Source organism: Mauremys reevesii, linkage group 3 (assembly GCF_016161935.1).
Source record: "Mauremys reevesii isolate NIE-2019 linkage group 3, ASM1616193v1, whole genome shotgun sequence".
Taxonomy (NCBI): domain Eukaryota; kingdom Metazoa; phylum Chordata; order Testudines; family Geoemydidae; genus Mauremys; species Mauremys reevesii.
In genome coordinates, this window is record NC_052625.1 from 12,314,810 (window position 1) to 12,329,360 (window position 14,551).

General features: G+C 40.1%; 1 protein-coding gene across 11 annotated transcripts in view; it reads right to left on the reverse strand.

Moving 5' to 3' along the window:
- The window catches only part of TASP1 (taspase 1), a 150,805-nt gene that overhangs the window by 24,168 nt on the left and 112,086 nt on the right, over window positions 1-14,551 (reverse strand). For 10 of the 11 annotated variants that reach the window (XM_039532158.1, XM_039532159.1, XM_039532161.1 and 7 more), the window contains 2 exons: window positions 12,914-13,024; window positions 2,840-2,913 (listed from right to left, as the gene is read on the reverse strand). In XM_039532158.1, the coding sequence (XP_039388092.1) occupies window positions 2,840-2,913; window positions 12,914-13,024 (185 nt within the window). Of the gene's footprint in view, window positions 1-2,839; window positions 2,914-12,913; window positions 13,025-14,551 lie in introns of those variants that run through there. The other variant, XR_005596833.1, reaches the window with a different exon arrangement.

The following is a 14,551-nucleotide window of genomic DNA, read 5'->3' on the forward strand; positions in this document are numbered from 1 at the left end:
TCTCTGGAAAGCATTTGCAACCACAGGCTCAAAGAAGGAAGAAAGGGAGAGGGATTAACTTTCTTCAATGAAGGTCAAAAACATAATTTAAAAGTGAACCAAGAGAAGCAGCTGTGTCTGTCAGCCCAATCAAGATTACCAGCTGGAGAATTTACCAGCAATATGAAAACAATGTACACCAGATGTCAAACGATACAACTGCGAGTAGGAAAACATCTCTGGGTATGGCACTGTATTGCTAGTGCTCATTACTAACCAGATTTCATATGAAATACTGAAGATTTCAGCAGGCTACCACCAGCTAGGAACAAACATTTCCTCACAACCAGGTCTAGGAGCCATATTGTGTAAACAAAATCAGCTTTTATTTCCAATATAATTTAACATTTCACTTCTTTTAATGACTATATTTCAGGATCAAAAAATATAAAGAATGAAGTAGGTTTATGCATTCACATTTGCTGCATGCTGGGACATCTGCAGCTGGGCTTGTTCTAGCTTCACTAACTTGAGTTTGAGAAACTAGATTCTTTTAAAATAAAAATCTAAAATAAACAAGAACTCGGTGACACCGCATTTCTTTCCAGTTGATTATCCAAGGAAATAAGCTGTACATGCGCCATAGAAAAGTGTGCACCATTGGCCACTGTGTCAGCATCCCTGTAACCAGCTGCTTTTCCTCCTTCTCCCTCAGGTTATTGTCTACATTGTGAGCGAAGTGGTGTGATTCCCTTGCTCATGTACACTTACTCATGGTAGCTCTCATTGATTCAGGTAGGCTTGTAATTGGCACAGCTCAGCTGTGCCTTCACTGCTGGTGCTGCTGTGACTACACTGCTGCTAATTATACTTGCACCAGCTCAGTGTGAGCTAGCAGGAGTATGTGTACATGGCAGGGGAATCTCACCCCTGGGTCGTAGTGTAGACATAGCCTCTGTTGGTATCCTTGTCTTTGTTTCTCTCTACATACAGTACTTATTCCTCAGAGGTGCTCATCTACTCCCATGGTTTCAGATATCACATTTGTGATAATTACTTGTAAATCTACCTCAGACAGAAATACAGGACTGCACAGAAGGGAGAAATTGTCCTCCTTGACATCCCACTAATTAAACACAGCAAAAAGCAAACATCTTTTTTGAACCCTCTCCTATCCTCCTTTAACACTGCTGAACTACACCCCTGATCACTCAGACTCACAGTTACTGGGGTCATCTCTCTAACTTTCTCCCAAAGCATCCGGGCTCTCATCAAATCATCTCACCGCTCTAGCTGTAAAACTGATCTGCCCTCTCTCACCAAGTTCCTTCTCTAGTTTTGTTTCCACATCAATTTGTACTCACCCTACGTAGCTCTGTTCCTGCTTCTTCTGCTTTCCTTTTCACACTGTATGCTCTGCCCACACTTTTCTCCAGAATGTCCCATTTGCCTCTCACTCACAACTCCAGTCTTCACCCCATCACCGTGCCATGCCTGAAAACAGCTCGCCTCATCCCCATCCATGGCACATCACTTCTAGATGGCATATCCCTCTCTTATGTTTCACTTTCCATCACTACACTCAACTATGCTATGTTCTCACAGTCTCATACCCAATTATGTAGGCAAAAACAAAATCTTATTATAAAAATCCAAGAAACTGCCAAGCTGATCTGAATTCTTTATGATAAAGGATCCTAGGAATAAGCTTAGATTTTTTGTGTTATACCCTCTCCTCTCATTTCCAACCTGTCATGGGGTATCTCAGTTTTTATATCAATTATCTGCCTAAGGGTTTGTCATCACACAAAAACTGTAACATCTAACTACACCAGTATAGTTAAAATGGTACAATCCACCTAGGATTAATAGCTATTCCTTTAAATGAATGGCAACAAGCTATACTGATATAAGGCACCTCTATAAACTGCACCCACACTTGCAGTTGTTTCAGTATAGTTACCTGTTTCCTTAAAAATATCATACCCCAATCAAAACAGCTAAATCTGTATAAAACTGCTGTAGATTTTGCCTTTACATAACCACTTCTGAGAAAGGTGTTATTTTCCCTATGCATCTGTGAGGCTCCGTGCACACCTATGGAAGCTATAAATAATGATCACCTTAAATGGTGAAAAGGGGAAATTCAATGCACTTGATGACTAGATACTCAACACTATGTACTAGAGTACAGTCTAAAGTCTCATCCTGATTAGAATGCTTAAAAAAAAAACCCCACTAATCTATATTGCTAGGATCAAGATCAGGAAAACACTTTAATTAAATGATAAGATAAATTAAATGATAAGAGATTTATCATAATCTAAATGAGCAAGGCTTTAAAAATACAAGAATGTGCACGGCATGCCCTTGTAAAAGTCAGAGTTGTTAGTAACTTCTTATGAAGGGAAGTAGGAAGGAAACATTATTTACATAAATCTAAAATATCAAATGAACACAGGGCACATCACCAAGGAAAAGCACTATCAAAATGAGCAAGCATGGCAAACTACCAGTGAGATAGTGATTTGAACACTCAAGTCCAGGCAGAATGCTAAAATACACACTGATTCATACAAATCGGTAGCTTTCTTTTTCATTAATTCATTATTACATCTTTTTCTTGCAGACCTTTACAGAAATCTAATCTTAAGGATGTTTTGTGTTAACAGTATTGGTCACCAAGGAGCAGAAAGTGCTCCATCAGTGGCAAGGTTGCAGCTAATCGAGTAAATGGAATCTTAAATTACGTTGCTTTTAAAATAATATTTCAACAGTTTGAGTTAATTTACATGAATTCAAAATGAAATTGAAGTCACTGTAGAAGTTTTTAGGTCACAACCTATTTCTTAGGGCTTACCTTGGCTTTCCCATCCTGTGCTGACATATATCCTACACACATGCTCTCTGTTGTATGACTCCACAAGAACTCCACTATAAGGAAAAAATGTAACAAGTCACAAACAAATGCATTTATTTTAAGTGTGGAAAAACTTCACTTTTAACAAAACCAGAAATTAAAGAGACAACTCAAACCTAGCTTAAAGTTTAGGTTTGGTGCTTTTATAAAAATTTAACAAAATTATTTACAAGAAAAAAGTAATTCCAGTAGAAATAGGAGTAAACACTCCTTGTAGTATTTGCAAATATTGTAGCACTAATAACCAGAAATAAATGGCATATATAGTGAAAAGTAGCATGCATTTTTAAGCTGTATTTATTTATTTGTAAGGTAAGCAATTTTTTTTTACAGTATGATTACTAAAACTGAGAATGTCTCTTTAAAGTTAAAATTCAGACATATATAAAGCATATTACTGTACTTTATTTTTTCTCCCTTGCTTAACAAAAATTTTCCACTGTCAAAATGATTTATTCTTAGTACTGGATAATCCCTATTTACTGTGATAGACTTTTTTCTACTAAAATGTATAATTTTTGTGACAAGAATATCAAGTGTTTCTGCCATCCAGAGCTCAGTTTCATAAAACTCTGTGTGTAATATATGTAGCATACTGCAGACTCTTTTAGATTACTTACCTGCTATCAAAGAATAATGTTTTTAAAACAACTAAATCTTTCTCCAGTACAAAATAGAAATCAAATAGATACTCAGAACTCTTCACCTGTCTAACAAATTTTAAGTCTGGGTTCAGCAAAATGGCCTTTGGAACATTTACATTCATCCACTAATCCCAAAGAACACTTTTAAATTCAGACAATTCTAGGAAAAGCAGGTTTGAGAATTTTGAAGAAAATATTGCCAGAATCTGTGCAAGTCAAACAATAAGAGAAAACAGGATCACACAACTGGAGTACACTGGTTCTCCCAGATCATTATTTTCCATAGACATTTCCAGTTTAAAAAAAGCCTTGCAATTTTTTATACTATTGTTGTCTGTGGAGTTTTCTAAATACACAAGTGACTGCAGTTAAATAATCACCATTTCTTTAAGGAAATTGAGTCACTGAATTTGAAAACAAGACAATTTTTCAGCTATAGGTGAGATAGGCAATTAGCTCCTTTCGGACAACTAATTTAATTTCATTTTCTAACTTTACTTTCCAAAGTGCAGAGAAAGACTAGACAGGATACACTTAGGGTATGTCTACACTACCAGATTAGTTCGATTTAACTTAATTCGAATTTGTGGAATCGACCTTACAAAGTCGAATTTGTGTGTCCACACTAAGGACACTAATTCGACCTTGTGAGTCCACACTAACAGGGCAAGCGTCGACATTGGAAGCGGTGCACTGTGGGAAGCTATCCCACAGTTCCCGCAGTCCCCGCTGCCCATTTGAATTCTGGGATTTCCCCACAATGCATGCTGGGGGGGAAAATGTGTCAAGGGTGGTCTTGGGTAACTGTCATCATTCAACGTGCTTTCGGACGTCTCAAGGGGAGATGGAGGAGCTTACTGACTCGCTTGGATCTCAGCGAAACCAATATCCCCATTGTTATTGCAGCTTGCTGTGTGCTCCACAATCTCTGTGAGAGCAAGGGGGAGACCTTTATGGCGGGATGGGAGGTTGAGGCAAATCGCCTGGCTGCTGATTACGCTCAGCCAGACAGCCGTGCAATTAGAAGAGCCCAGCGGGAAGCGCTGTGCATCCGGGAGGCTTTGAAAGCTAGGTTCCTCAGGGAGCAGGGTAACCTGTGACTGTTCAGTTTCTTTACAGAGAAGCTGAACCTGCCCCTGCTTCAGTTACTGTTGACTTTCTTCTGCGGTTACATACCCCGTTCACCACATTTCCCCCCTTCCAACACACGTTTAAAAATAAAGTTAATGGAACATTGTTAATTAACAATGTTTTCTTTATTAATGAATTCGCGTTAAAGGGTTGAAACAGGGACACAGACTGTGGTGGGTAGGGTGTGCAGTGATGTTAACACCGCTTCTACACTCGAGGAATGATAGGCTCCTGCTCCTAGAGCGGTCTGCAGTGCCGGACTGGTTGTTTCAACGGAGCCTGCCATCCCTCCTTTTCGGGACTCTGTGTGCGGGGGCTACGTGACCTTGTGGCGGGGGAGGACGGTTACAGATTCCCCTGCTGCGTGGCTCTGTGGTCCGGGACAAGGACCGCTGCATAAGTTCTGTAACCGCCCTCCCATGCCACAAAGTCACGTACCCCCCACCCACACAGAACATGGAAAACACCTCCCAGACCGACCAGGGTGCCTACTGACTGCACTGTGTGTGTGACCTGCTGTTGATCCTGCCCCCGTGTCTGTACCCTGGTAAAGGTGACTGTCCTATGCAATTAACAACCCCCTTTCCCCCACCCTTCACAGACAGTCTTCTGTAGAAAAACTTGACAGAAATAGTAATTAACAGCAAACTACTTTTAATAATCAACTACACAGTTAGGGGATGAAACTGGGATTGGGGCTTCGGTGAGCCAGGAAGGGAAGGACTTCTCAACATTTAGGGAATGAGAGCCTTCTTGTATTTGTGCACTCTGCAGGGGTGCAGTGACAGTTTTCACGGCCCCTGTCGCCCCTCCTTCTTGTTACTTTGGGTGAGGGGGGTTAGGGACTTTGTGGCGGGGGAGGGCGGTTGCAGATACAGTGCAGGGGGGCTCTGTCCTCCTGCCTGCGGTCCTGCAGAACATCCACAAGGCGCTGGAGCGTGTCAAATTTTCCCTGGGCATTTCCTGTGTGGCTGGTCAAAACATCCAAGCTCGGACTGCTGTCCAGAGCGTCAACAGAGTGGTGCACTGTGGGATAGCTCCCGGAGCTACTAAGGTCGATTTCCGTCCACACATAGCCTAATTTGACATAGCCATGTCGAATTTAGCGCTACTCCCCTTGTTGGGGAGGAGTACAGAATTCGAACTAAAGAGCCCTCTAGGTCGAACTAATTAGCTTCCTGGTGTGGACGGGTGCACGGTTAAGTCGAATTAACGCTGCTAAATTCGACAAACTCCTAGTGTAGACCAGGCCTTAGAATACAAAAGGATGAATGCTGATAACTGTTATAAATGAATGTGTGAAATGTTATTAATTAAGTTTTAAGGATATTTTAGCCTTTATTGTCCACCAACTACATTCTACATAATAGCTGTGAATTTTACTACTGAACCTTCACAGCTGTGAGTGTTCATGATAGTTTCTTCAAGCTGCGGATAGTGCTAGTTTCTAGAAGTGCTAGAATTAAAATCAAGATCTCAAATGTATGTACATTCACTGCTCTAAACAGATTCCCTGGAATAGCACAGTTCATTACAAACAAAAATGCTCAAACTTTCTTGTATGTTTTTTTTTTAAAAGAGCTGAAATAAAGACACAAAACCAATAGCTTATATGAATATCCAGCATGTGACATGTCATTTGTAAAAAAAATAATGGGTTGCCATCTTCAAGAACTGAGAGTGCATATCAAGATCCAAAAGGGGATCTACTATCTATGCTGATTATTATCTAACAATGTCATCTGAATTATGCAGTTTAAAAATCTGATTCTATTTCAGAAATTCCCAAAACCCTTACCTCCATTGATAGAACTTCGAAAAATTACAGTAGGAAAACATCTTTGGAGGAGCCTTTGAACTTAACTTAAGAAGTTCAATTATATTCATTTTTTCCCTATATAATTTTAAAGAATTTTTAAGAGGCCAGAGTACAAACCTTAATATTGCTCATTATCTCTTGAAACATATGCTTACAAAAGCAAGATGCATCAGTGCCATGTGATAGTAATGACATTAAGATTTGTTTAAATTTTCAGAAAGCCAAAGCAATTATTTAGTATAGTCAATGTGCTCACGACAATGTCAGTTAGGTAATCATGCAGGTAATTAGATATGCAGAAAGGCAAAATAATCTTAATACAAATCTCAGCTTGATACAAAGTGAGCTGCAGATCTGAATCTCCATAAATTGTCACTAGAACACATGATAAGGGCATGAGGTCCAAGAAAAAAGCAAATGTCATCACTGAATAATGATAGTGACAACACTAAGATGTTTGAAAGGGAAGACTTGTCACTATTGTTAAATATTGTTCAGACACAAACATTAATCTTGCTACCAAATGTGTTAAGTGAAAGGTTAATTTAATTCACATACAATGTCACATGCTGTTCTTTCATGTCTCGTCATGCTTACATTTTAGTTCTATTAACTCCTTCATGCAGACAGTGTTGATTTCTTGGCATACTTCCCATTACATGTCAGTAATGTCAAGTTCTTACAACAGCATATAATCCTATTGCTAAATCATCCATTTTTTGTGTTGTGAAGTGTAAGTTGCATTTATGAGATCTTGCATATGTTCAGCAATACCCAGTCTTGACTCAGGAACTACATATTTTAATAGCTTTGACTTTTTAATTGTTGAACAACAATAAGTGGCCTGATTATCAAAGGTGCTGACTCCATAGAGGTACAACTGATGTCACTGGGAGGGATGATCACAGTTTTTGGAAAAAATGGAGCTATAAGTACATTAAGATGTTAAAAATTAAGAAAAACGCCTCCCATTGATTCTGTAGCAGTTTTGAAGAATTTGTTACAATGTCAACGCTAAGAAACTATTATGTGCCAAAAAGACACTCCTCCCCCTAAAAAACCTTCTTATGTCCCCATATGACTTATCACCCTCTGTTCCTTTACATCCAGTGCAGTGTCAGAAGAACTATACAGATATATGTCATAGATCTCTGGTTTCTTGGGTTAGCAAGGTCTGGAAAATACGGCAAGGGCAGTGTGCTCCACTGTTAGAAGAGTGAGACCTCTTTGGCCAGTTGAAGAATGTCAAATTACAGCAAATATCCTTGAGACAAGGTGGGTGAGGTAACATCTTTTACTGGACCAACTTCTGCTGGTACCTTGTGGTCCCTTCTAATCCTCTAATTCTAGGATTCTGCTGGTGAGACAGACAAGCTTTCAAACTACACAGAATTCTTCACATCTGGGAAAGATACTAAGGCGATGTCCACACTAGAGAGCTTACAGTGGCGCAGCTGTACTGATGCAGCTGTGCTGCTGCAAGATCTCTCATGTAGCCATTCTATGCTGATGGGAGAAGAGCTCTCCCATCCCACCGACATAGCACTGTGAACACTAATACTTATGCCAACGAAACTTATGTTGCTCAGAGTGTGTTCAAGGTGATACGTCAGTAGTCACAGGACAGAACGAGGTTAGTGAGTTATGGATTGTTGTAACAATAAAGACCCTGGATTTATGGTTTAAGATTTTTAGTGTCTATCAAAGTTATGAATTTAAGCTACCAGGCTTGTCTTCTGAAAGTGTTGTGCAGGTTTCCTTACTGCTATGTGCTAAATACTTATGCTAAAGTATCTTGTCGACCTTGTATTTAGTACCTCTGAGCCCTGGTCTACACTACAAAATTACTTTGGTATAAGTACGTTGCTTGGGATGTGAATAATCCACATTCCTACGTGACACAGTTATACCAACCTAAGCGCCAGGGTAGACAGTGCAATGTCTGAAGGAGAATAGCTACCGCCTCTCACAGAGGTGGAATCATTAAGCTCTCTCTCTCCTCAGCTTACAGCATCTTCACCAGAAGTGATATAGTTGCGCTGCTGTAAATTTGTAGTGTAGACCTGCCCTCAGTACCTCAAGTCTGGGAAAGGAAGAGGATGTAACGATGTTATTCAGGAAAAGAGGTAGGGGAGCTGAGAGCATGTCTGCATGCTGTCTTATAAGCTCAGACAGCAGCAGACCCCCCCAGCTCCTCCCACCTCTCTCTCTCACACACACAGCATTCCACACTAATGGTTGCTTTGTCTTGAAGCAGATAAGCAGCCGGCTGTCAGAAACGGAGCTTTCAAACGGCATAGCCGCATTCCTACAGCGAGTTCAAAACAATGACAAAAGTGGCCACTTGACTTAAAGGGGATTATGGGACATTTCTGGAGGCTGATCAGAGCGCAGTAACTCAACACCTCGTCCACACTGGCGTCACAGCACTCCAGCGGGGGCGCAGAAAATGTTATTCCACTTGCTGAGGTGGAGTACCAGCAGCGCTGTAGTCACAGAGTCAGAGCGCTCTACGTACCTTGCCAGTGTGGATGGGTAGTGAGCTAGTGCGCCCGGGGCTCCTTTATTGCGCTGTAACTCACAAGTGTAGCCAGACCCTTAGTAGCATTTGTCCTCCAATCTATATGTGGGGAATTAAAGTCTCCAACCATCACACAATTCCCAGAAGTATTCATTTCATTTAAAATATTAAAGAGGTCACTAACCATATGCAAATCAGATCCTGGAGGTCTATAGCAAACCCCAAGTGCTATCCCAGTGGAGCCTTTGTCATCTTCCCCTCCCCGCCCCAAGTGATTTTAAACCTAAATAGATTTTGGGTTTTTTTGATTTCCTTACAGTCTACCTCATCATTAATATACAAATTCCTAGCTTCTGGTTTATATTCATTATTACCAATTTCTCATTTCTTCCATATAAGCTGCCTTCACTTCCCCTCTAAGCCACTATGTGTTTTTTAAAGCAGCAGGGATTTCTCTCAGTTGTGGCTTTTGGGGCATCTAGTAAAATGTTCTTAAACAATTCTCAATCATCATTCACATTTTTCAGTTTAAATTCTTCCTCCCATCTGAGCTGGCTCAATTGTTTTAAGCATTGTGAAACTAACCCTTTCAAAGCATCGAGTATATATATATTCCTGGTTTGGACTTTATTCTGTTCACACCTACCAAATGTGATAAAGTCAGGATCACATCTACATAAACTACATAAATAGTTCTGTGATCAATTCCTCTCTGTCAAGACAAGGTCTAAATAAAGACTTCCCCCATGCTGGATGCAACACTTTGTTAGAAATTCTAAAGCTGTTTTAGGACTGTCAGCACGAGACTTCTAGCATATATTATTCACATTGAAGTCTTCCTCACCGCTATGATCACTAAGCATCCCCCACTCATAGATTATAGACAGGTGCCTTAGGAGCTGGTCATCCTATGCAGTAGTGTGATTTCATGCTCTGTAGCAGACACCAACTAATACCCCAGCTTGTACATTATCTGTTAGGACACTGATCCATAAGCATTCCAGACATTTCCTTCCACGCTGTCAATGACTTGGAAACAGGCTGTTGTTTTTGATAATCCTCCTGTTTTGCTCATTCAATCCTTCCTAAATAGGCTGTAACCATTGATTTTAACATTCCAATCATGGGAATCTCATCCCACTAGGTTTCAGTAATACCAAGTCAAATTTTTGCTCATAATTAAGCAATTACAATTCCTCTGGTTTGTTACCCAGGCCTCTAGCATTGGTGTGTAGGCAATTAAAGATTTTCTTCTCTTCACATCTTTTGGATGTTTTGGTTCATTTTGTTCTCAACCTATTGATTTTGTGCTGAGTGCATGTTTGTTCCCTTTTGGTATTGTGTAACTCCTTCCTGGCTACTCTTGAAACAAAGAACATGTGTTACAAGATGGGGTACTGTATTCTAGATGTATTGAAACAAAGAGACTTTGAGATCATGGCAAATAACCAATAAAGTCTCACCTCCCTGGGCTAAAGTAATCATTGGATGCATAAACAGGTGACTATGAAGTAAGAGTGGAGAGGTGATGTCACTTCTGCATACAGCTTTAGCAAAACAGTTACCAAAATATTTTGTCCACTTCTGGCAAACCCACTTCAAAAAAGAGGTTGAAAAATCAGAACGGTTTCAGAAAAGAGCTACAATAATTTTAGGCCTTGAAAACACAACTTGTAGTACAAGGCTGAAGCTCAATGAATGTAGTTGACCCAAGAGAAGATTAAGCTGAGCCTACGTAGAGAAGATATTAATAGCAGAAAAGGGTATAACGAGATCCAATGGTTAGAAGTTTAAAATAGACAAATTCAGACTGGCTGTGTCTACATGATATGCTACCAGTGTGATTTCCAGCTCACATACACATACTTAATGCTAGCTCTCATCTGAGCCAGCATGCTAAAATAGTAGCATTGCCAGAGTAGCACAGTCAGCAGCAGTGGTGGCACAGGCTAGCCACACCAAGTACAAATCAGCTTGAACCTCGTGGGTACCTACTAAGTGCTTGTACCATCACTGCCACCAGGCATGTCGCTGCTGCCTTTGTCACCGCGGCTACGCTACTATATTTTTAGCATGCTAGCTCAGATGAGAGCAAGTTTGAGAATGTGTACGCAAGCAGGGAATCACACCCCTAGCTTGTAGTATAGATGTAGGTTTGAAATTAGCTCAGTCAGAAGTTACAGGACTGATTCAGAAATTGGGTGAGGGTCTATAGCCCGTATTAATGCAGAAGGTCATACTGCATGATCAGAACAGTCCCCCTTGTCACTAATTTCCATGAAAACCTCTACTAATTGAATTAAAAGAATAACTGCCGACTACTGCTGCCAGCAAATAAGACTTATCTTTGGGCCAGACGCTAAAAAGGAACAATAATGAAACCATAGTTACATATGTAGGAATAGCTCTTTTTACAGACAATATACCTAGATATATATTTGGCAGGCTCTTTCTAAGAGGTAACGTGTGACTGGTTATCGCTCTGATTCTCAAGCTGCTCCAGCTCCAACATAAAGTTATATTAACCCGCATGCAGTTCTAAATTATGGACAACTAGCTATGATAGCTAAGGGACTATACACTAATTGTCTATTGGCACAGAATGAGCAGAAATCTGCTGCCCCGCCTTCTCCCATTTCCTCTTTCCTGGATTCTACACTGGGGTGCAGAGGGAAAGTGCTGGTGTAGAAGCCAGGATCACTAACACAAAGTTACCTTCTGATGAAACAATTATCAACTTGGTAGCTGTAGCCAGATTCCACCTTTTTTGCAATGCTCAGACAGCAGAAAGGGGCTGGAACAGGAGTGGAAGATTTGGTTTCTGTGTCCTATTCCCACTTCTGCCACAAGTGACCATTAATCATTCTGTAAAATGGTGGGATGTGTCTCCCTTCCAGAGAAGCAATGAAGCTGCAAGGGTGCACAGATTTTATTACCAATCAGCAGAGAAGGCAAGACAAACATATGGTCTTCTGGTTCTCAGACCAGTGCAAATTCTCCTAGTGCAAAAAGTATTTTGATGGGAGAAATGCAGTAGTAGCAGGAAGAAGATAATGACTCATTTTGTCTTTGTGACATCTTTCTGCAGGCACAGCATGGGGGAAGTCCACAGCGTAGACTGAATAAGTAGGCATTTCAGGAGCAAACATGTCAAGTCCTACTGTGCACATGTAAATGTCAGTACTGTGGCTTATCTGGATGGATTTTCATGGGGGTAACAAAAGGAATTTCTGACCCTAGGAGTCTAGTCACCCTGCCAAATTTCAAGACCATGTTCCAAACCATCATACACATTTTGTAAAAGCAGCAAAGAGTCCTGTGGCACCTTATAGACTAACAGACGTATTGGAGCATGAGCTTTCATGGGTGAATACCCACTTTGTCGGATGCATGTGATACACATGTGATACACATTTTGGTCTCTGAGAAAGAGCAGCACATTTTGGCATGCAATGCACTGAGCAGCTTTAACAGCAGGATGTATGTGCATGCTTTTTTTTTTTTTTTTTAAACCAGAAATGTGATGCTCTATATTGAGAGAAAGTGTTTTAAAAATAAAGAATCTAAGCAACTAAAATGAAATTACTACTACTATTATCTACACTCTCACTAAAAAGGACTCTGGCTCCATAGACCAATACAGATCACATTTAAGTTCACAAATGGCAATTTAAGAGGCACGGTCTCACCCATACTTTTCAAAAACAAAAATTATTTACAAGTTCCACTCTGTCCCTCCCCCAGAGCATTCTTGTATTTCAATGACAAATGCTTCTCTTTTATGCCAAATATCCCTACTTATGGGTGGTAGTACACATGATTTTTATTTCAGCCCTTGCTTGGTTGGTGAGTTTAGCACCTCCTGTTCACAATAAAACTATTAAAAAAAATCTTCTTACCTAGTAGAGTCTGCTTTTCTTGTAAAGAGTCAGGCTCTGCAGAACATCTGCAAGATCGAAGAACTATCACTCCACCAAGTACACCATCTTCATTGGCTAGAAAAGGTGAACCTAGGTAGAAGTGGGAGGTAAGGAAGGAGTTGTTACTTGCAAAAGGATGTTTTTTTAAATTTGCCTACCCTCCGCCCCCGCCCCTTTAAACTTGCCACCTAGGGCGGAAGAGCCAAGTCATGATAATATTTCTATATAAATGTCAGTTTCATTTCTCTATTGAGAATTGCCATTATTTCTGATGGGTAAATGTTGTACTCACTTGATGGGTCAGGAAGACCTAGACTCCCACATTGTCTATGTGGTAAACGTAACATTGAGAAATGCCAAGGCAGATTTAGCATGAAGGGTTGAATATTCATTATTTTCTTCAGAATGGAAATACAACCAGATTAAAGGATAAGAACATATATAAAAACACCCGACTGACAAGCTTTGATCAGCTCTTCAAGGTCATTTAGTATCCTCTTGTTTGGCTATCTGGTGCACAACTGCAAAGCTTTGATTTACTATCTCAGAATATATTTCAAACAAATAATAAGATACAGCACTTAACACAAATATTTCTAGTAATGAAATTCTGTGGGTGACTTGAATATTTCAATTTCAGTGGAAGTTGCAGGTGCTCAGACTTTAGTATCAGATCTCAGAGGCCCAATCGTATTCCCCATGAAATGAAAGTTTTGCCATCAATTTCAGTTGAGGCAGGATCCATCTCAAGTTGGTGACATGTAGGGTACTGTGATTTAAGGAGGATTATCACAACTGAGGAGACCAAACAGACGAACCCAAATTGATGTTTGATCAAACTACATTTACTCCAAGAAGTGAGGGAATTTTTGATTTTTAAGTCACCATAAGTATTAAATGTTGTTTATTCTAATTTGTGATTTTTCCTACACCACTAATAAACCATTCCTCCCCCTACCCCACCCCCAAGTGTCAATAACACACAATTAAGGTTGCAAGCACTCAATGGTACCTTCCAGAATACAAAAGGTGTGCTGGGAAACCAAGAAATGTGGAATTTAGGTCCCCTTACAAGAAAGTGTTATGGTTACAATAAAAGACACAAGTGATAGAAAGCTAAGAAACACAGTGTTAAAGTGACACTTATACTACACTGCCTTAACTCTGCCAACTTTCATCCCTGCCCAGAGGAGTCCATAGGGAGTATGCTTTAACATAGTGCTGTTTCAAACAGCATTATGCTAAAGCATGTTAGGGAACCTTAAGCGCGCACCGAGCAAGGCCTACACCGACCAATTAATGTACAACACTTTACTGCACTTTAGAAATCACCTCCATAGGGGACATTACCCCACCATACAGACAGGCCCTTTGTTTCACCACTGATTCTCTCTGAGGTAGCACCTACAGTCCCATTCAGATAGGTGTTGTGCAAACTCAGACAGTAACACCAAAAGTTACCATCTTCTCCATCTCCCCATATGCTAACTAAACATAATTGGTTGATAATATAATAAAATCAATCACTATATTATATATAATATAATAAAATCAATATATTTGGGTTTAAGGCTAGTCTGTACCACTTCCTAAAAAATTCAGTATTTCTAGAACAAT